Genomic DNA, 23,192 nt, shown 5'->3' with positions numbered 1-23,192 from the left:
AAAGACCTGAGTCGAAACAAGGCCCCCGGAGTAGACAATATTTCATTAGAACTACTGTCAACCTTGGGAGAGCCAGTCCTGACAAAACTCTACCATCTGGTGAGCAAGATGTATGAGACAGACGAAATACTCTCAGACTTCAAGAAGAATATAATAATTCCAATCTCAAAGAAAGCAGGAGTTGACAGATGTGAAAATTACCAAACAATCAGTTTAATAAGCAACAGCTGCAAAATACTAACACGAATTCTTTACAGACGAATGGAAAAACTAGTAGAAGCCGACCTCGGGGAAGATCGGATTGGATTCCGTAGAAACACTGGAACACGTGAGGCAATACTGACCTTACAACTTATCTTACAAGAAAGATTAAGGAAAGGCAAACCTACGTTTCTAGCATTTGTAGACTTAGAGAAAGCTTTTGACAATGTTGACTGGAATACTCTCTTTCAAATTCTGAAGGTGGCAGGGGTAAAATAAAGAGAGTGAAAGGCTATTTAAAATTTGTACAGAAACCAGATGGCAGTTATAAGAGTCGAGGGGTATGAAAGGGAAGCAGTGGTTGGGAAGGGAGTGAGACAAGGTTGTAGCCTATCCCCGATGTTATTCAATCTGTATATTGAGCAAGCAATAAAGGAAACAAAAGAAAAGTTCGGAGTAGGTATTAAAATCCATGGAGAAGAAATAAAAACTTTGAGGTTCCCCGATGACATTGTAATTCTGTCAGAGACAGCAAAGGACTCGGAAGAGCAGTTGAACGGAATGGACAGTGTCTTGAAAGAAGGGTATAAGATGAACATCAACAAAAGCAAAACGAGGATAATGGAATGTAGTCGAATTAAGTCGGGTGATGCTGAGGGAATTAGATTAGGAAATGAGACACTTTAAGTAGTAAAGGAGTTTTGGTATTTGGGGAGCAAAATAACTGATGATGGTCAAAGTAGAGAGGATATAAAATGTAGACTGGCAATGGCAAGGAAAGCGTTTCTTAAGAAGGGAAATTTGTTACCATCGAGTATTGATTTAAGTGTCAGGAAGTCGTTTCTCAAAGTATTTGTATGGAGTGTAGCCATGTATGGAAGTGAAACGTGGACGATAAATAGCTTAGACAAGAAGAGAATAGAAGCTTTCAAAATGTGGTGCTACAGAAGAATGCTGATGATTAGATGGGTTGATCACATGACTAATGAGGAGGTATTGAGTAGAATTGGGGAGAAGAGGAGCTTGTGGCACAACTTGACTAGAAGAAGGAATCGGTTGGTAGGACATGTTCTGAGACATCGAGGGATCACCGATTTAGTAGTGGAGGGCAGCGTGGAGGGTAAAAATCGTAGAGGGAGACCAATAGATGAATACACTAAGCAGATTCAGAAGGATGTAGATTGCAGTAGGTACTGGGAGATGAAGAAGCTTGCACAGGATAGAGTAGCATGGAGAGCTGCATCAAACCAGTCTCAGGACTGATGATCACAACAACAACAACAACAACATAGGATAGTGAGACTACAATTGTAGGTAGACACAGTATATACTAAGGGTATAGGAGTTGAGAAGTAGAGGAGGACTCCAGGGATTAAATTATGTATTATAAAAGTGAATGTGAAGTGTAAATAGATTTGTAGCTTTACCAGGAAATACTTAATTGTAGTATACATAGAAATGTATACTAGGGTAATGAACCATGGGCCTACTCATAAAGGATAAGGGGGGCATACCCAGCAATGCTACGTATAAAGGGCAGGCGTACCTACATGGAAATAGGATGGCCTGTGAAATAGGGATGTTGTATAAAGGGGAGTACCTACCAGAACGGAAAGAGGAAGTGCTCTCAAAAGGTCAACCCACATGCAAGGTATAGGTACTGATCCTAGAAGAAGGGGACAGTATCATGACAGAAGTCACACATTTTATAGGGATTATTCTGGTAAGTCTGAATTCTATGCACAATGAGCATTATTACGTTTTATGTTAAGTTTACGAGTGTCAAAAGAAACACTTTCAGGTTCCATAGAGTTCCTCCAAACTACAATAGATAATGAATGAGTACATACTTAGAAGAGGTAGTACAAAAAGTGAGTACAGAAAACTGATTACTCATGAGTCATGAACACCTGGAGTTTACGATTGGAAAAAAAAAGACTGTTGTTGATGTGAAAAAGGTATATATAAACCTATGTAATAAATGTGTACTCTTAAAATGTGAATTGTTATTATGTGTGATATTAATGTACATAATGATTATGTATAAAATATTGTGTGTTCAATCTGAGCAGGAGGATATGTAGTGTTTTGAGAATTTCCGCATAAATTCTAGAACCACTTGGCCTACCACCATCTTGAGCACACGATATTTTAAATATAAGTGTGAGAGAACCTATCTATGGCGCGTCACCTGTATGTGTGTGCAGGTCTGATGTGTGTAGTGAGAAAACAGTAGACACAGCAGCAAACGGCATCAACAAGTACTTGTCGGTCGCACCAAGGAAATTGTAATGAAAGAACACGGCAGCCCCAAGGAACTTCTGTGTTATTCTGTGCTGTTTTATAACTTTAATTATTGTAGTGAAGAAAAAAACAGTTGAGTTGAAAAAAAAAAGATTTTTAGTAACTTTTTAACACAAACGTGCTAGAGGCAAGACTTGTTCACGATTTCCGTGGCTGTTGAATCAACTATGTGGTAAATGTATCTTAATTTGTGTCTAACGTGTGACGACACGGGTAACTTGCATGAAGTCTAATGTTTATGTGAGAAATGATAATTTTGTTCTTTATGGAAGTTGAAATACACCAACAGTGAACTAAAAGTATTCTTCAAGTACCTACTTATTTCACAAGGAGAGAGTGAGAGAGAGTGTGAGAGAGAGAGAGAGAGAGAGAGAGAGAGAGAGAGAGAGAGAGAGAGAGAGAGAGAGAGAATCATATATATTCCTTTAACTAGCATCATTCTTCGGAGAAGACATTTTTGGAGACTGACGTAGACGGCTATCCAGAGAAGGAGATTGGCTGTGCACACCAAGTAAGTCTACGGGTGGAAAAGAAGTAAGAAGGTTGCAATCCAACTTCACATATTCTTGTCATCAAAAACATTGGAGCGGTTTGTACAGCAGAAATACAATATATGTTAACTCACTTTTAATAAGACCAGGAAGAGGAAGTACAGATGATAAGTTGCTTTTCACTGCATCCTGCGGGTTCAACAGTGAACATATTCTGTTAGTGGATGTGGTACAACATCCACTTTTTTTTATCAAGGAAAAAGGAAGTTTTACAGCATTATTAAGAAACATGGCATTAAGAAACTGGCGTTCTACAGATCAGAGTGTGAAATGTCAGATCCCTTAATCGGGCAGGTAGGTTAGAAAATTTAAAAAGGGAAATGGATAGGTCAAAGTGAGATATAGTGGGAATTAGTGAAGTTCAGTGGCAGGAGGAACAAGACTTTTGGTCAGGTGAATATAGGGTTATAAATACAAAATCAAATAGGGGTAATGCAGGAGTAGGTTTAATAATGAATAAAAAAAATAGGAGTACGAGTAAGCTACTACAAACAACATAGTGAACGCATTATTGTGGCCAAGGTAGACATGAAGCCCACGCATACTACAGTAGTACAAGTTTATATGCCAACTAGCTCTGCAGATGACGAAGAAATTGATGAAATGTATGATGAGATAAAAGAAATTATTCAGGTAGTGAAGGGCAACGAAAATTTAATAGTCATGGGTGACTGGAAATCGAGAGTAGGAAAAGGGAGAGAAGGAAACATAGTAGGTGAATATGGAATTGGGCTAAGAAATGAAAGAGGAAGCCGCCTGGTAGACTTTTTGCACAGAGCATAACTTAATCACAGCTAACACTTGGTTCAAGAATCATGAAAGAAGGTTGTATACATGGAAGAACCCTGGAGATACTAGAAGATATCAGATGGATTATATAATGGTCAGACAGAGATCCAGGAACCAGGTTTTAAATTGTAATACATTTCCAGGGGCAGATTTGGACTCTGACAACAATCTATTGGTTATGAACTGTAGATTAAAACTGAAGAAACTGCAAAAAGATGGGAATGTAAGGAGATGGGACCTGGATAAATTGAAAGAACCAGATGTTGTACAGGGTTTCAGGGAGAACATACGGGAACAACTGACAGGACGAGGGCTAGTAGAAACTCTTGGGTAACAGAAGAAATATTGAATTTAATTGATGAAAGGAGAAAATATAAAAATGCAGTAAATGAAGCAGGCAAATAGGAATACAAACGTCTCAAAAATGAGATCGACAGGAAGTGCAAAATGGCTAAGCAGGGATGGCTAGAGGACAAATGTAAGGATGTAGAGGCTTATCTCACTAGGGGTAAGATAGATACTGCCTACAGGAAAATTAAAGAGACCTTTGGAGAAAGGAGAACCACTCGCATGAATATCAAGAGTTTTGATGGAAACCAGTTCTAAGCAAAGAAGGGAAAGCAGAAAGGTGGAAGGAGTATATAGAGGGTCTATACAAGGGCGATGTACTTGAAGACAATATTATGGAAATAGAAGAGGATGTAGATGAAGATGAAATGGTAGATACGATACTGCGTGAAGAGTTTGACAGAGCACTGAAAGACCTGAGTTGAAACAAGGCCCCCGGAATAGACAACATTCCATTAGAGCTACTGACAGCCTTGGGAGAGCCAGTCCTGACAAAACTCTACCATCTGGTGAGCAAGATGTATGAGACAGGCAAAATACCCTCAGACTTCAAGAAAAATATAATAATTCCAATCCCAAAGAAAGCAGGTGTTGACAGATGTGAAAATTAGGGAACAGTCAGTATAATAAGTCATGGCTGAAAAACACTAACACGAATTCTTTACAGACGAATGGAAAAACTAGTAGAAGCCGACCTCGGGGAAGATCAGTTTGGATTCCGTAGAAACACTGGAACACGTGAGGCAATACTGACCTTACAACTTATCTTACAAGAAAGATTAAGGAAAGGCAAACCTACGTTTCTAGCATTTGTAGACTTAGAGAAAGCTTTTGACAATGTTGATTGGAATACTCTCTTTCAAATTCTGAAGGTGGCAGGGGTAAAATACAGAGAGCGAAAGGCTATTTACAATTTGTACAGAAACCAGATGGCAGTTATAAGAGTCGAAGGGTATGAAAGGGAAGCAGTGGTTGGGAAGAAAATGAGACAGGGTTGTAGCCTATCCCCGAGTTATTCAATCTGTATATTGAGCAAGCAGTAAAGGAAACAAAAGAAAAGTTCGGAGTAGGTATTAAAATCCATGGAGAAGAAATAAAAACTTTTAGGTTCCCCGATGACATTCTAATTCTGTCAGAGACAGCAAAGGACTCGGAAGAGCAGTTGAACGGATTTGACAGTGTCTTGAAAGGAGGGTATAAGATGAACATCAACAAAAGCAAAACGAGGATAATGGAATGTAGTCGAATTAAGTCGGGTGATGCTGAGGGAATTAGATTAGGAAATGAGACACTTAAAGTAGTAAAGGAGTTTTGGTATTTGGGGAGCAAAATAACTGATGATGGTCGAAGTAGAGAGGATATAAAATGTAGACTGGCAATGGCAAGGAAAGCATTTCTGAAGAAGAAAAATTTGTTAACATCGAGTATAGATTTAAATGTCAGGAAGTCATTTCTGAAAGTATTTGTAAGGAGTGTAGCCATGTATGGAAGTGAAACGTGGATGATAAATAGTTTAGACAAGAAGAGAATAGAAGCTTTCGAAATGTGGTGCTACAGAAGAATGCTGAAGATTAGATGGGTAGATCACGTAACTAATGAGGAGGTATTGAATAGAATTGGGGAAAAGAGGAGCTTGTGGCACAACTTGACTAGAAGAAGGAATCGGTTGGTAGGAAATGTTCTGAGACATCGAGGGACCACCAATTTAGTATTGGAAGGCAGCGTGGAGGGTAAAAATCGAAGAGGGAGACCAAGAGATGTATACACATCTACATCTACATCTACATCTATACTCCGCGAGCCACCTTACGGTGTGTGGCGGAGGGTACTTATTGTACCACTATCTGATCCCCCCTTCCCTGTTCCATTCACGAATTGTGCGTGGGAAGAACGACTGCTTGTAAGTCTCCGTATTTGCTCTAATTTCTCGGATCTTTTCGTTGTGATCATTACGCGAGATATATGTGGGCGGTAGTAATATGTTGCCCATCTCTTCCCGGAATGTGCTCTCTCGTAATTTCGATAATAAACCTCTCCGTATTGCGTAACGCCTTTCTTGAAGTGTCCGCCACTGGAGCTTGTTCAGCATCTCCGTAACGCTCTCGCGCTGACTAAATGTCCCCATGACGAATCGCGCTGCTTTTCGCTGGATCATGTCTATCTCTTCTATTAATCCAACCTGGTAAGGGTCCCATACTGATGAGCAATACTCAAGAATCGGACGAACAAGCGTTTTGTAAGCTACTTCTTTCGTCGATGAGTCACATTTTCTTAGAATTCTTCCTATGAATCTCAACCTGGCGCCTGCTTTTCCCACTATTTGTTTTATGTGATCATTCCACTTCAGATCGCTCCGGATAGTAACTCCTAAGTATTTTACGGTCGTTACCGCTTCCAATGATTTACCACCTATGGCATAATCGTACTGGAATGGATTTCTGCCCCTATGTATGCGCATTATATTACATTTATCTACGTTTAGGGAAAGCTGCCAGCTGTCGCACCATGCATTAATCCTCTGCAGGTCTTCCTGGAGTACGTACGAGTCTTCTGATGTTGCTACTTTCTTGTAGACAACCGTGTCATCTGCAAACAGCCTCACGGAGCTACCGATGTTGTCAACTAAGTCATTTATGTATATTGTAAACAATAAAGGTCCTATCACGCTTCCTTGCGGTACTCCCGAAATTACCTCTACATCTGCAGATTTTGAACCGTTAAGAATGACATGTTGTGTTCTTTCTTCTAGGAAATCCTGAATCCAATCACAAACCTGGTCCGATATTCCGTAAGCTCATATTTTTTTCACTAAACGTAAGTGCGGAACCGTATCAAATGCCTTCCTGAAGTCCAGGAATACGGCATCAATCTGCTCGCCAGTGTCTACGGCACTGTGAATTTCTTGGGCAAATAGGGCGAGCTGAGTTTCACATGATCTCTGTTTGCGGAATCCATGTTAGTTATGATGAAGGAGATTTGTATTATCTAAGAACGTCATAATACGAGAACACAAAACATGTTCCATTATTCTACAACAGATTGACGTAAGCGAAATAGGCCTATAATTATTCGCATCTGATTTATGACCCTTCTTGAAAATGGGAACGACCTGCGCTTTCTTCCAGTCGCTAGGTACTTTACGTTCTTCCAGCGATCTACGATAAATTGCTGATAGAAAGGGGGCAAGTTCTTTAGCATAATCACTGTAGAATCTTAAGGGTATCTCGTCTGGTCCGGATGCTTTTCCGCTACTAAGTGATAGCAGATTCAGAAGGATGTGGGCTGCAGTAGGTACTGGGAGATGAAGAAGCTTGCACAGGATAGAGTAGCATGGAGAGCTGCATCAAACCAGTCTCAAGACTAAAGACAACAACAACAACAACAACAAGAAACATGAACACATAAACACAGCACTAAACATGTTCAAGATATCAGACGGTACCTGTGAAGAAATAATAATAGCGTAAGAACAGTTTAAGCCCTGACTGCCATAAACAACTGTATCTCTTCTCTTACCACCTGGTGTATGAGAGAGCCAGGTTGTCGATCTTCTGTAACTGCCTTAGGGACCACATTTGAGAGTTGGTCATAATTCTTTCATCCAACTCTTTTTTGCCGTATTTCCTCAATGCACTAGCACCACTTGATGAATCCCTTGGTTGCTGTCACATTATTTTTCAGAAGAGTTTCTGCAACTCCTTTCATCAAGTGTAAGGTTTTGTCAGCTTCTGTCATGCTTGAATTCACAATGCGGCACTATGCCAAAGATTGAATATGAGACTGTGTCATTTCCCCATGACGTTGGATCTGTTCTTCAATTGTTCTTCCATTAATCAGACTTGCTGCTGGTTGTCAGCAAATGTTTTCTTCCGTTTGTAATGAAATTTGTCCCATCCTTGAGCTTCTCTACATTGTTTGTGAACCACTGCTTTGCTGTGTTGGCCAAGTAAAAGTACACATTTGCCAAATGCATGACACCCCATATGTATTTGGTGACTCAGTTGAATCCTTTCAGCTATTTCATTAAATTCCGACTGGCATCACTGGTAAATGCTGATGGATGCCTGATGTGTGGCTGAGTTAATGCTAGTTTGAAACCCAACGGTCTCCTAAATATATGATGTACTGCTTGTTTTCTGGTGCCTATCTGTATACGAGAAGCTTTGACATTGTCTATTTGGAGCCACAGTGATGTAGATGTTTTGGAGTACCTGGCATATCTACCAAACAATGCCACGTTGTATCAATGAAGTACAATGCTTAGAATGAATGTTTATCTCAAACACCAAAGTACAGCGAGAACAGAACTGAATCCCTAGTTGGAGAGTGCAACTATTTCAAACATGAAACATTCAAAAATACACAAAAAGAAGACTTTTTAACTACCTTCCAGAAATGATATATACTAAACAACAAATAATTATTGGTAGTTGGGTTTGACCTGCTGCAAACCAGTCAGAGATACTAAGTTACTGCACAAGGCAAGCACAGATTGCAGTAATATTATGCATTCTTCTGCATGTGCCGTATAGATTGTCTTTTTTCTACTGCAAGATTTACACCCACACCCACAGTCAAATCCACTGTGAAAACCACTTCCCATTGTATCAGTTATTAGAGCTTCTCCCCATTCCATCCACATATGAAGTGCAGGAAAGATGATGGTTTAAACTACTTTGTGCATCTTGCAGTTAGTCTAATCTTGCTCCGCACTGCGGTATATTCCTAGATTCATCACTTAAAGCAGGCTCATGAAATTTTGTAAGTAGGCTTTCTTGGTATTATGTGTGTATCTTGAAGTATCTGACATTCACTTTCTTCAGCATCTCTGTGACACACTCATGGGTCAAACAAACCTGCGACAAGTTCTTCCTACTCCATGGCGTATCTGGACGGCATCCATGGGTAGTGCTTTGAAATAAAACAGTTCTGGTTGCAGGGAAAACAATACTTTTGTTGAAGCATTTCACCCTTCTAAGGAATCTTCAGAAAATTTTAATGTACTGTAGAATTTGCGTTCGTCACATCTGTAGAGACTGTTGTGTTTACCTCAAACACACGGGGGTCATCTGGAAAAACACTGCTTGCATAGAACCATGATTACGGGTTTTGAAACCACGAAGCACAATCTGTGCGTGAAGCAATAACTCATTGCAATAAAACTGAAAAATCATCAAGCTGTTTGAAAAGAATTATTGCTTAGTGAACAGGTTGTGTTACACAGCAGTCAAAACAGTTTTTCTTTTTAAACCTGTGGCCATAGGTGCTGACCTTCTTTGCATACATTCAATGACCCCTGTTAGACATACTTGGTACTGGTGAGCAATATTCTAGGATGTGTTGCATGAGTGTTTTGTAATTAATCTCCTTTGCTCCTTTTAGAGTAATCGCATTGCCCTAGTAGTCCAACAATGATCTGAAGCGTGCCCCCTGTCATACCCTACATCTGTGCCTATATGACTGTTTATTCTAATCGTAGGATACTATGTTGTTCTCATCTTGTGAAGCACACAGTTTTACATGTATGAACATTAAAAACAAGTTGCTAATCTTTGTATCACGCTGAAATCTTTATCATAATGAATGATTATTTGTGCAGCTTTTTCACACAGCACTTCGTAGATAACTGCACCATCAGCAAAAATGTCTGGGATTGGTGTTAATGTTGTCCGGAAAGCCATAAATATACAGCTACCATGAGTCACCATCCAAGATAACATGCTGCATCCTCCCTACCAAGAAATTCTCAGTTCAGTCACAAATTTCACTTAATACCCTATTCACTCTTACTTTGATACTCTCAATTTCTAACAGTCATTACTTATGGCCAGAAATTCTTTGACTTTGTGAGATATTTAAATAATAGTATGCTGCTGAAGCTTTCACATATTGCCCTCTTGACATCTAGGCAGGTTTTATTCAACACCACTCCATCTAGGACCCTACACTTTGTTTTACACTTGGTAAGATATTTTAGATACACATGTTACATAATGCATAATTTTTGTTTGTTTACATACACAAGCACATAACCATGTGTTCCCATCTTTGCTAGAACCAGTCATTATAATGGTCTCTCACTATAATTATCTACTATGAACACAATTCTTACAAGCTAGCATTCGCTCAACAAAGTGGATCACTAAACCATGTGCAGTTGTGCACTGCACGTGTGATGTGATGATACGTCACACAATAACCTTTGTGAATAAGATGATAAAACAAATAGAACTGAAAGAAAATAACAACTGCATTTATATTGTTCAGTTTACAAACCCAGTTAAATGACTAGTAATATAATTTTCCCATCTCATTTTTCTTCTTAGTAACATACCAAATAAAAATGTTCTCTTTACTGTCCAAGAGTAATAAATAAATATTACAATCACTAAGAAAAAAGTGTCTTTCCAGAATTTCCTGCAAATTTTAGTAGTGTAGCAGTGATGATGCAGGTGAAGAGATGTGAGGAAGGCATAGTTAGTGACTTATCACAGCTATTTACTATGATGATATACATTTCAGATACACATATTTGTCACTGTATGTAGTTGGGTCAGATAGTATATTTATTTTCAGTATGAGTTGCCTAATACCGCTTTCAAAAATGATCAAAAGATAAACAAGTATAAAAATAACCATTCTCAACCAATGTTTTTGTTTCTGTTGGAATTTTTATAATTTGTATACTCGCATCGAAATTTAACATAAAAAAATTACAGAAAGTGGACATGTATGAAATAAATGTCAACTCTTATATGTATTAATCCTAAGGTTAACTGTAAATAGCTACACATTCACGAGATGGAAGAAAGCCCAGGCCACACCCGTCTAAAGAAAGGGCAGGAGAAATGATCTTCAAAACTACCATTCAGTATCCTTACGGTTGACTTGTTGCAGAATCTTAGAACATATTTTGAGCTCGAATGTAATGACATATCCCAAATGCAATGATATCCTCCATGTTGCCCAGCCTGGACTCCAGAAACATTGATAATGTGAAACCCATTCAAACTTTTCTCACATGGCACCCTGAAAGCCATGAATCATGGTAGTATAATTTTCTTCTTTATTTTCTAGAATTATCATCCGTCTTTTCCCCATAGCCTGGCCATCCAGATTGCCTGATCTTAATCCATGTAGCTTCTGGCTGTAGCGTTATTTGAGTGACATTGTGTTCAGTTCTCCAATTACAATTGTAGCTGAAACGAAAACATGCGTCCCACTATACATTCTGAACTTGACCCCCGAGACGCTCTGATCTGCTGTGTGGAACTTGCTATTTCTTGATTTCACCTTCTGGCAATAAATAGGGAGAGCAAACTGAACAAATCTTGCGCCAGTCTCAGGACAAATAAAAACCAATGTTGTTTTGCTTTTCATGTGTTTGTGGCTCCATAACAATCAAAAGTCAATGTCTTTTGACTTTTATGGAATTTTTGGTCCTGAGACAATTAAAAACCAATGTCATTTTGCTTTTTATTTGGTTTTTGACCTCAGGAGAATTAAAAACCGATTTTTCCCACCTGGTGTTGTATGACCTTGTTGTGGAGGATAGGCTTACCTTACTGACCGTGCCACAACTGTCGATTGCTGAATTTGTAGCCAACCTCATTTACATTAAGACACTTAGAGTGCCATCTACTGACGAAATTTTCCAAAAAAAATTTGTTCCATGCCATTTCTCCCTGTATCAATAATACGCTGTTCAAATGTGACATCATTCTGAGCAGTGGTTCTCTTTCTACAGTGTTTTGAAACTGGAACTTTAATTACAGACACTTCGGATATACAGGATGTCAGAAACAGACAAAAAAATTTTTAAGGGTGTTGCAGTGTACGTTGTGCTCAGAGATAGAAAAAAAATTATGTGCTTTGCCACTTTCAATTTAATGAGCACTAAGTTAACCATCAGGCTGTTGCACACACAAATTCCAGCAGACTGCCAGAGACAGTGTCACCAAATGAGTTCTTCATTTAGTTTCCTCAAACTGGCTTAAACATAGTTTTTGCTCATCTAGCTTAAATTTATCACTTCTGAAAAAGGCACATTTTAACTGATTATGAGCATTTGAACAAGTGGTAAATCACAGCTGCACAGATGTCTGTGCATTACCACATTGCAGCATGTGCAAGAGCTTGAATTTGCACGAGCAACAATCTGGTTGGCTGGAATCAGTGTCAATAAAATCAGAAATGGCACACTGTATCAATTTTTTTAACAATTATTATCAGTCCAACTTACCCTCAACACTCTTAAAAGCTTTTCAGACTGTTCCTGGCCTCCCTGTACCTAACCCCTCATAGCACCCAGTCCCTGCAATTCCGACCTTTTCCATCTGCCACATATCCCAAAACTACCTCTCAACATCTCAAAAAACACAGAACTTATGCAAACACAAAACACTGCTGTCAATCTGCCTGCCAAAAATTGCAATCTTACAGAAATTTCAGTCCACTCCAATGGCCTCACATTAAGCCCCTAACCCAAATTCAATAATGCTGAACTAGTCAAAGACCTACTCTCCATATATCAATACTCTAATGTGACAAACCCCACCAATCAAAGCCAACCTAACCTCAACACTGAAGCTTGCCTCTATCAATTCATACCGCCATCCAACTGTACCCCTCCCCCTCTCCCACTTAAGTATCCACTGCACCAATTGCTTGTTGCACAGCCTCCCATATGAAAGATAAGACCCACTTCCTTCACCAATTCTCAACAGTCCCCACCCCATTATCACCAAGATCCCTACTCATTTTTGTTGATGTCACCTCCTTACACACCAGCAGTACCTCCCCCAACGTTCTTCCATTTCCAGACCCACCACAATATTAGTTATACATCTAACTAATTATATCTTTGTACACAACTATTTTTCATTTGAGGGAAAAATATATGAACAAATCAGTGGCATAGCCACGGGCATCTCCATGGCACTCTTCTACATCAACTGGTTTATGGAGCATGTACAGGAAACTATTCTAGCCTCTCAAAAGCCCAAGCCCTTTGTCTGGTTCTGGTTCATTCACGGTAATTTCATGTTTTGGGCAAGGACCTATACATTCCACCATTAGTCCTACACAGCCTCAACAGCTTCTCTGCAATTTGTTTCATCTGATCCTCCTCAGCCCAATGTGCTATTTTCTTGGACATTGACCTCCACCTCTCTGATAGCTCCTTCCGTATGTCCGTCTATATGAAGCCCACTAATCATCTACAGTCCCTGCATTTTGATGGCTATCATTCCTCCCACCACAAAAAATCACTCCCTTATAATCTGGCTACCAGCAGACAGTGCATTTGCAGTGATGGTAGTTCCCTATGCCAGTAAGCTGAAGATTTCAAGTCCCCATCCAGACAAAAGTTTTCCAAGTTTCTCTAAACTTCTTAAGACAAATAACAGGCCGTTCCATCAAGAATGTCCACAATCTATCTCATATTTTCATCAGTGTCTAAGTTTATGTGAACTGATGATGAAAATTCCTTTCAATTATTATGTTTTTGAAATTATTGTAGCCTCAGTTAGATGCAGTTTTATACAATCATTTTACATCCACTGCTGGATAAAGGCCTCCTCTGGGCATCTCCAGGATTACAAGTCTTTCTTTTATACATATAAAGAGAACACACAATAGGGATGTTCCAATTTTGTACTGGGTGAGTCACAAGTTTTTCCCCCAGTTTCTGGAGGGTATTCCTTAGATTATATGGAACAAAAAATGTAAATAAAATAATGGGATCGGATCCATAATTAAGGAGCTACAGTAATTGAAAAAAGCACATAGTAATTAATTTAAACAATTTTGTAGCAGTCTCTTGCATTCAGAGTGGATTTAAAGTAAGTGTTCAAAATTTCCTCCCTGCATCTGAAGGCAAAGATTCGAACGGGAGTGAAACATGCGAGTAGCATTTTGTGATTTCACATGCTCGTTCCTTATTAATGTTGCGGAATCGAAAATGCATTGCATCAATTCTTCTTGTGTTTCCACCTTAACTTCGTACACAATGTCTTTCATCCACCCCTGATGCAGTAATCTAGGGGTGTCAAATCTGGAGATCTGGCAGGCCGGTTGGTAGGACTCCCGAGACCTATCCATTGATGTGGGAATTGCTGATTAAGATAAGCTGTTACCACATAGTCGAAATGTGCAGGTGCCCCGTCATGCTGGACATACATGTGGCATCTTGTTTACAGAGGAACATCTTCAAGAAGCTGCGGTAAGTCCTCTAGTAAAAATTTTCCGTACATCTGACCATTTAAATTTCCCGCGAGAATAAACGGTCCCAGTAACTGGTCACACACAACACCACACCAGACATTGACACTGAATCTTCATTGAAATTGAGATACCACTGTGGCATGGGGATTTTTGTCTGTCCAGACATACATGTTGTTGATGCCATTTCTTGTACAGGTTGTCTCATCACTGAACATTATGAAGCAATAGAGCTGCCAATTTCCATTGTAAACAGTTGGCACAATCATGTGGCTTTAAATGGTGAACTTTCTGCATACGAAAAGGATACAGTCCATTCTCATGAAGAATTCTACATACCTTAGATTGTGAAACATTCAATCGGGTAGCTAGACATCTTGTACTTGAACGAGAACTGCACTCTACTGAATTAAGAATGTTTTCCTCTTCTTGAACATCACGATGTCTTTCGGAGTGAATACAAATACTGGGAAGGGTACCAGTTTCTAGCAATGTTCGATGTGTTCCACTAAATGTTTTGGCACCCGGAATCCTATGATTAGGACACTGGTAGTGATATTCGGCAACAGCAGCTTTCGCATTACCATCACAGAAGCCCAAAATGTTCACCATCTCTCCATACTCCTGTTATGAAAACTTGTACGGCATCGCAAACTGTACTGTACACAGGAGACAACAACAGTAAACAGTGACTGCAGTATCAACAAGTGGTTGTTAAAACATACCACTCGCTGCAGTTGTCTACCTAAGATTGATCGTGTGTCCTGTGAACACAAGTGTAGCGCTCCCACGGCATGTTTTGGAACTCTGTTGTAGCTCCTTCATTATGAATCTGATAACATTACTGTATTTACATTTGTTGTTCCAAATAACCTAAGGAATAATCTCCAGCAACCGGGGAAAACCTCGTAACTCACCATTTATAGCAGCCACATTTTGTGTTTCCGCAACCAAGCAGCCCCAGATGAACCAATAAGTCAGAAACTTAATTTTTTTATTATTGAAAGTTGGCAATAAATGTACTTAGCCAATAACTTTGTATATTATCTTGATAGGTAACACTTATCTTGTTTACAGTTATGTAGCTTTTGTAGTGTGCTGCTGACAGTGGGTATGCAGCCAGATAAAAGTGTGGCACGATAAATAACAGAAAATCCTATGAAACCAATATCAACATTCAATTATAAAACATGAAGTGACTCTTCAAGCTTTCCCGGCGGATGTGTTGTAAATAGCCTTCACAGGTTTGCTGCCGGATCACGTTGTGCAAATTCATTAAGGAAGCAATACATATCTGTACAGCCGATAATCTCATCAACAAGGATACGGGATTTCAACTGAGCACAGCCTGGAACCCTGCATTAGCTGCTATTAAATCACGACGTGAAGATCAAGATACTTCAGTAACAGGCCTGACATAATACTGGCCTAGTACAGCTGTTGGTGAGTAACGTCTGGCCGCATTTGACAAACGCAGCGTACAATGCACGTGTGGGAGAGCCACTCTGCGATTTTTGGCAGGAAGTTTGAATAAGGCAAATCACTGCGCATGTGTGATTTCTGCAGCTGCGCATTCTTCACGCACGTTCTAAAAATGGGGCATCAGTGTGCGGATACCGTCAGTCGTACCTAGCCACAAGCAAGGTTGAACCACCTGAAGATGTCGGACAGCTGCCTCGAGGAAATATTGTGGAATTTGCACAACGTGATCCGGCGGCAAACCCGTGAAGACTACTTACAAAACATTAAGTTCCCAATTCAAGTGAACTGCAGAACACTGTGTTTATAAAATCCAGCAAATACCTTCCTTGCCACATACACTACCCATTCACCTGACAATACACCCCACTTGCCTACATTTTATCTTCGTTACATCCATAATTACATCTTTCACTTCAGTTTGTTCCTCAATTTGTATCTCTGTTTATCTGTCTCTTCCAGTTTTTCAATACCATAACACACTCTTTGTACATGACCATATGCATGTCTTGGCCAAAAAATGATTCGGAGGACGAATACATACATAAATTCACAACACACATCTCTCCATTGCTAAACAGGCGTATCTCAGTTTCTGAATTGTTCTCACATTAAACGTCCATATCTAACCAACACCAAGTCAACACTGACAAATCACACTGCTTGTAAACTGTTTCAGAGACATTCAAATATTTCTTTCAAAAACTTTGTTCAGATTGTCAAAGCCAAGCCAGGAAATTTCAATGTGTTGTCTTTCAGTTTCAGTAAAATTAAATTTCTAGCTGTTTCAGATATGTTCCACTGAATGTATTTCTACTTCTTTTTCCAGTTTAACGAACTGAAAATTTCTGCTAGTGCTGCTGGGAATAAATTTGATGATAACAAAATCATTTTGCCCAGTTCCTCCTCCAATTCTGAATTTCTGCTATCCAGGTTAAGTGTGGCAAAGATTATAACGAGTTGAACTGACATCTCCACCTTCAAACAATGGAAAATCCAGGATGGAATAATGACAATATTATGAAAAGGATAGTTTTCTACTAACCAAACAAATGTGGTTTTGAGACAGGCACAACAAAAAGACTGCACACACAGTGTGTCTGGCCCCGGCAGGCAGCCAGTGACAGTGGTTATGTGTGTGCGATTTGTGCTTGTCAGTGTGTTTTCTGCTTTAGAATTAGTCTTTTGACTACAGGCTGAAATGTGTAGCAGTCTCTTTGTTGTATCCTTCTGCGACTCAACGCCTTCTCTACTTCATAAGTAGTAATCTATTCTTTTCATATATTATTGTGAACTGATATCTTGTCTTTCAAGGGCTATACACAAAGATTTTATTGAAATGAAATTAAAAGCATTCTTAAGTATATTACTCCCAGGCAAAGTGGTAGATCATATTCCTAGTTTACATTAATTCATTCACGACTTGCAAGTGTTTGCTGTGCTTAATCCACAAATAAATCCTATTTGCACCTCTGTCACATCGAAACTTCCCCCCCCCCCCCCCCCCCTTAGTGTTGATGCTGATTTTGGTTAATATCTTGTGCATTATACTATGTTTTTCTGCTTAGTTGTTACTGATTCAGGAATTGGCCAGCTACTACTAATACCTGGCGTAACAACTTATGAGAATGGTCACAGACTCAACAGTAAGTAAAGCAGGTAGCAGACTTCAGTTCAATGGGAGAATACTAGGAAAACATAGTTTACGAAAGAAATTTCCTGTACAACACTTGTGTTCCCTATCCCAGAATTTTGTTAAAGTCTGTGATATTCACAACAAGTAGGACTAAGGACTAACATGAGATGTTAAATTGATATGTAGAGGGGCATCACACATCATCACAGGTTTCTTGGAATCACAGGAGAGGGCCATGGAAATGCTGAAGAACAAGGACTACGAGATCCTTCAAGGTATGCGGTAACTGTCCTGCGAAAGTTTCAGAAACCAGAAACTAAGTGAGAAATCTAGGAATATACAACACTTCTCCAACAAGGATAGTGAACAACACATTACACTAATTACAACACACATACAGGCATTTATTTAGTATTCCATATGCAAATGAACAGGAAATACCCTGTGCCACACTTTTCACAGTGGTTTGCAGAGTATGAATGTAGACAGACATTGGTGGTCAGGTCTTCTTTTCATTTAATGCCTGTGAAATGGAAGAGTAGAGGGTTGTTTCAGTTGCTCATCAGGCTTTACAGCATCACTCAAGGACCCGAGTGCTTGCCACGCTACATGGGCTATTGGGATCCTCCCAACCAATATTAGTTTCTCTGAACTCTGGGGATAGGAACTTGCCCTACAACTTATCCTTGCACATTGGCATCCTCCTGGACTTAATCTCTGTTAACTTTGTTAAGTCCCTAATTGTAAATTGCATGTTTCATAACTCTTCATACTAAACTGTCTTTACTTTTCATTATGTCCTTACCATCTCTAGACTGAAGCTGCTACAATGTTCACAAATGAAACATTTCTGACTTGCTGTCTCCAATTGCCCCCCCCCACCCCCACCCCGCCCTTTCCCTCACCTGCACTACAGTTGGTCTCCTTTCATTCTGGGGTCTGAGAGACTTGCTCTCCCTCTTTCACCTTCCCTAAACCATCCCTTTCTCATCCCCGAGGAAAGAAAAATTATTTCAATGTGTGTCACTTTTACTTTTGTGTGTGTGTGTGTGTGTGTGTGTGTGTGTGTCAGCAGTACTACACATTTTGTCTCTTGAAGGTACATACTCACAAGCACTTCTGATTCATAATTTACTAGTTATTTCTTTGACTGGGTTTTTCTTTGATAGAATTATATAGTAATAAATCCATTACAGGTACTTACTGCAACAAATTATGTCTTAATAAAATGAAAAGGCATTAAAAACTGCTAACCACACTGCTACAGTCCACAGTACCGCTCAGTTGCTAAGGTTTGCACTGACTACAACCAAGTCATAACAACCCATAGTTATTCGGCTTAGATTGATTCTGCTGCTCCCTCTAAGTGCCCGTTACGCTACAGAGAATACAATGCATATATTTTTTTAAGTGATTCAGCCAGCGTGTATTTGGAATTCTTTAATGAAACCAAAATTTACTTAGAGAGGATACGCCAAACAAAACAAGCAGTAAAAAGCTGAATCTGCTGATAAGTGTCGCTGAAAAATAATATTAAAGTAGATCTGCAAAGCACTACAGCATCACCGGCACGAAGAAACTGGATATTCTATTTTCATCTGTAACGAAGTGAATGTAGTATCAATAAAATTAAGACAAATTTTATACACTGGAAACCTTATTATGCATTTTTGTCCTTCAAAGCTTACTGACAGCATGTCAAACAAAAAGATATGGAAGAAAATCCCGCTCCACTGGATTAATGATCCATGATCCACTTTAGTCATTGTATTTCAGACATATCATAGAAGTAAGACTTACTGGTCATTATCTTCATGCTGAAAGTCACTACATTTTTTCTTCAATCATATAGCCTTTCTAAATCAGTGCTGTGAATTAGTCTTCTTTAACTTTAGTTTCCTGTTCTAGCAGAACCATATAGTATCAAATGTGCTGCAAATCAGTTGTTTAAATCTAATATCACCAACAAAAAGTAAACAGTATAACCCAAATCCACTTTATATACATTAAAAAAAATTAAATAAAAAATTTAAAAAAATTGACAAACCCTGGTTAGATATTGAGTCGCACAAACTCAGTAATAAGCCCTCGATTCTTCCTGGTCTTCATCAATGACCTTCCATTAAATCCTCTAAATATGTATTCTGTAGTACTCGCATATGGTACAACAGAATAAAACAACTGAAAGACTCCTCTCTATGCTCCTCAACCTTAAACTGTTGCTAAACACCACAAAAACAGCTCATATTTCTCTTCTAGCCACCCAGGAACTATTGTACTACATGGATGCCTTGCAAATTGACGACAAATTAATTGCAGGGATAAAGATTTTGAAAGTGTGGTTTGCCAGCTCACTCCTCGTCAGGCTCTACTAAGCATTCAGATTCCTCAGGTAGTCGTGTGATATAAACACACTAAAAGCTTTGTATGACAGACTTGCACTCTCAATGTCCCATTTTGTGGGGCATCTCTGAGAAAAATTTTCTTTATGCAGAAAAAGGATAGCAAAAATAACAGAGTACCAGTGAGATCAACCACTGAATTTATTTTCAAATAACTTAATACATTACCAATCTCCAGCATTTATATACTCAGAACCGTTTACTGCAGTGGGTGAAAAGCCATATTGGTTTCCAACAAAGAGAAATCGACAACCATGACACATGAACCAAGTTAAACATTAATCTGGTGAGCAAAAGACAGAGGGTAAGTCAAGATGGATTGATAAATACGGGCAGCCTACTCCTCAACAAACTAGCCATTTCAATTTGAAATGAAATCACTACCTTTAAAATGAAAATGCTAAAGCAAAACACTTTTCTTCAGTTGATAGGTACCTGAAGGCAAGCTTGCATGAACTAAATGAGTTCACCCTTTCCTCCACATAATTCATATCTTACGAAAACTTTTTCCTAAATATATTTGCTATACATTCATCAATAGTGAGTACAATTTCTTTTTACTTTTGAATCTTGTTCTAAGCCTGTACAGCCATTCCAATGTAAGGTTCATTAACGAAATAAGTATATATTTATATATATCATAATCAATGAATGTATTTTTTTATCTTTTTGTATATCAACATATGTACAGCTACATACTCCGCAAGCCACTATATGATGCATGGCGGTAGGGTACCCTTGCTTCTCATTCCATTTCCTGTTTCAATCACAAATGGAGTGAGGAAAAACTGACTATTTATATGCTTCCCTATGAGGCATAACTACTTCTCACCGAGCGAGGTGGTGCACTGGTTAACACACTGGACTCGCATTCGGGAGGATGATGGTTCAAATCCGTCTCCGGTCATCCTGATTTAGGTTTTCAGTTATGTCCCTAAATCATTTCAGGCAAATGCCAGGATGGCTCCTTTCAAAGGGCACGGCCGATTTCCTAATGCAAGCTTGTGATCAGTCTCCAATGAATTTGTTGTCGACGGGATGTTAAACACTAATCTCCTCCTCCTAACTTCTTTTATATAGTCCTCACAGTCCTTACACAAAATGTTTGGATGTAACAGTAGAATTGTTCCGTAGTCAGCTGCAAATCTCAAGTCTCTAAATTTTCTCAACAGTCTTCCACAAAATCAATGCAGTCTTCCCTCCATGGATTCTCCTTTTAGTTCACACAGCACTTCCATTAATACTCAGATGCTGACTGACCATACTGGTAGGAAATATAGCAGCACACCTCTGACCTGCTCCAATGTTTTCCTTTCTTTCAACCTGGAGGCTATCCCAAACACTCTAGCATTAATGCCCTATATGCAGTCCCCTTTATAGATAAGCTACACTTTCCTAGAATTCTCTTACCATGCTGAAGTTGGTCATTTACCTTCCCTACAATGCACCATTGTGTGTTTTAATACTATATCTCATAGCCACTGTCATTTTTTACAGATGTTTGCAAAATTTCAATATCTATTTCCAATTGTATGCTCTTAACGAAAACATGGCTTTACTGATGCAAATACTACATTTTTTTTGTCAGATTCTTTACAATTTTGTTATTGTGCATTTAGCATTTTTTGTCATCAGCCTCCTCTCTCTGTGGAAACACAATATAAGGCTTCTGTGCTTACTAAAAAATATAATAATAAATATTTCCTGGGAAGAGTAATTTTTATTCACATTACGTCAACCCGGAAACTGTTGGAACTATATAATGTCAGAATGAAACTTATTTTATTTGTGATACCACTACAAAAACTTAAAATCATCTTATTAAGGATGGCTTTTATTAATAGAAGTTACTCGATATGAAAGCACATTGCAACCATAAAACAATATCAATACAGCACAAATCAATGTGGATAAAATAATTATTCCTCATGCTTCTCTCAAAGGTGTGAGAATTTAACGATATGGTGTGAAGTACACTGAATCACAGAGGAAAATGCATGCATAATTATACTCATTCCATTCCTTCTTGAACAAGCTAATGAATTCTAGAACAATATTTGTAACACTTCAGTGAAAGGAAAATAAAAAATACAGAAACTTATTTCATGCAAAAAGTATACTGCCAATATTGACGTACATTAGGCATTTATGCATAAACTACTTATACAGTATGCTCTTTACACAAGTATTGTCTTGCTAAACGCACCTTTTCTGAAAGAAATTCTTCCATTTTTGGAAGGCTAAAGTTCATTAATTCTTCTTCAAAAAGTACTTTGTTTATATTCACTGCCACAAATAAGGTTGCAGCCTTTAGTAAGATAGGCAAATTATACTTCTCACTCAGATCTCTAACAGACAGACAATTTGTTACATCCAAATGCCTGTCAAGGTAATCGGCGCAGTAGTTTTTTAACTTTCCTACTAGAAAATGATTGGCCAATCTCAACAATTCAGAAACATTGCTTTTATTAATTATGACACAACCTGTATACATATAATTCAACAAGCTCTGGAATATCTCTGAACTCTGGCAGGTGACTGTTAAACGTTCTTTTATTGATTTATGAGTCTTTAGGATTGATTCGAAATACTGTGAACATGAAGCCAGTACGTTTCGGTGTGCTCGGAATTCGGTTCCTCCCACGTAAAGAACAATATCACAGAACTTCCCCTGATCCCTCTGAGCTTTCAGCTTTTCCAGAACGACATTTGCGTGATCGTTTTCTGAGAAATTCATTGAATCGTCTGCAGCCATTATTTTAAATTTATTTTAAACCTTGCATCAACGTTTACGACAGCAAACAATAAGTCCAGAGTATAATCTGGAAACCTCACCAGAATGATCTAATTTTTAAACAGCAATCTTCATAGATTAAAGACATAAAATAAATATCCCTAGACAGTATTGACACAAATAGCATCTCCCACAACTTCGAACGAAGCATATTTAATTTTGACACTAAACAAGCCGCCAATCGTACAACACGATATTGACGTTAAGACAAAGATGCTATACCGAAGACCCAACTTTTTTTAGTTCAATATGACTTTTATTTTAAATTTTATCAGATGTGACAATGCAGTAAGGTACAGTTTCAATACAAAGTTCAGAAACAGTTGTAATAACATACTTCGGATAATCCATTGGCCTGTGAGAAATTACAATGTTTAATCATAAAAGGGAAATAATGCTAGGCTTCAATCGTTACTTTTGAATGTCGTTTCTCCTTCCAACTGTTCTATGGGCTGGTTAATAATCGT

At 38.7% G+C, this 23,192-nt stretch overlaps 1 protein-coding gene across 2 annotated transcripts in view; it reads right to left on the bottom strand.

Moving 5' to 3' along the window:
* Positions 1-22,921, bottom strand: part of LOC126174640 (myoneurin-like) — a 136,941-nt gene extending 114,020 nt beyond the window's left edge. For both annotated transcript variants that reach the window (XM_049921050.1, XM_049921051.1), the window contains exon 1: positions 22,138-22,921. In XM_049921050.1, the coding sequence (XP_049777007.1) occupies positions 22,138-22,686 (549 nt within the window). In that variant the 5' untranslated portion in view covers positions 22,687-22,921. The remainder of the gene's footprint in view (positions 1-22,137) is intronic.
* Positions 22,922-23,192: the final 271 nt, after the last annotated feature.

This window comes from Schistocerca cancellata, chromosome 1 (assembly GCF_023864275.1).
Source record: "Schistocerca cancellata isolate TAMUIC-IGC-003103 chromosome 1, iqSchCanc2.1, whole genome shotgun sequence".
In the NCBI taxonomy this organism is placed as follows: domain Eukaryota; kingdom Metazoa; phylum Arthropoda; class Insecta; order Orthoptera; family Acrididae; genus Schistocerca; species Schistocerca cancellata.
The sequence above is the reverse complement of the archived record's forward strand: the minus strand, read 5'-3'. Positions and strand labels throughout refer to the sequence as shown.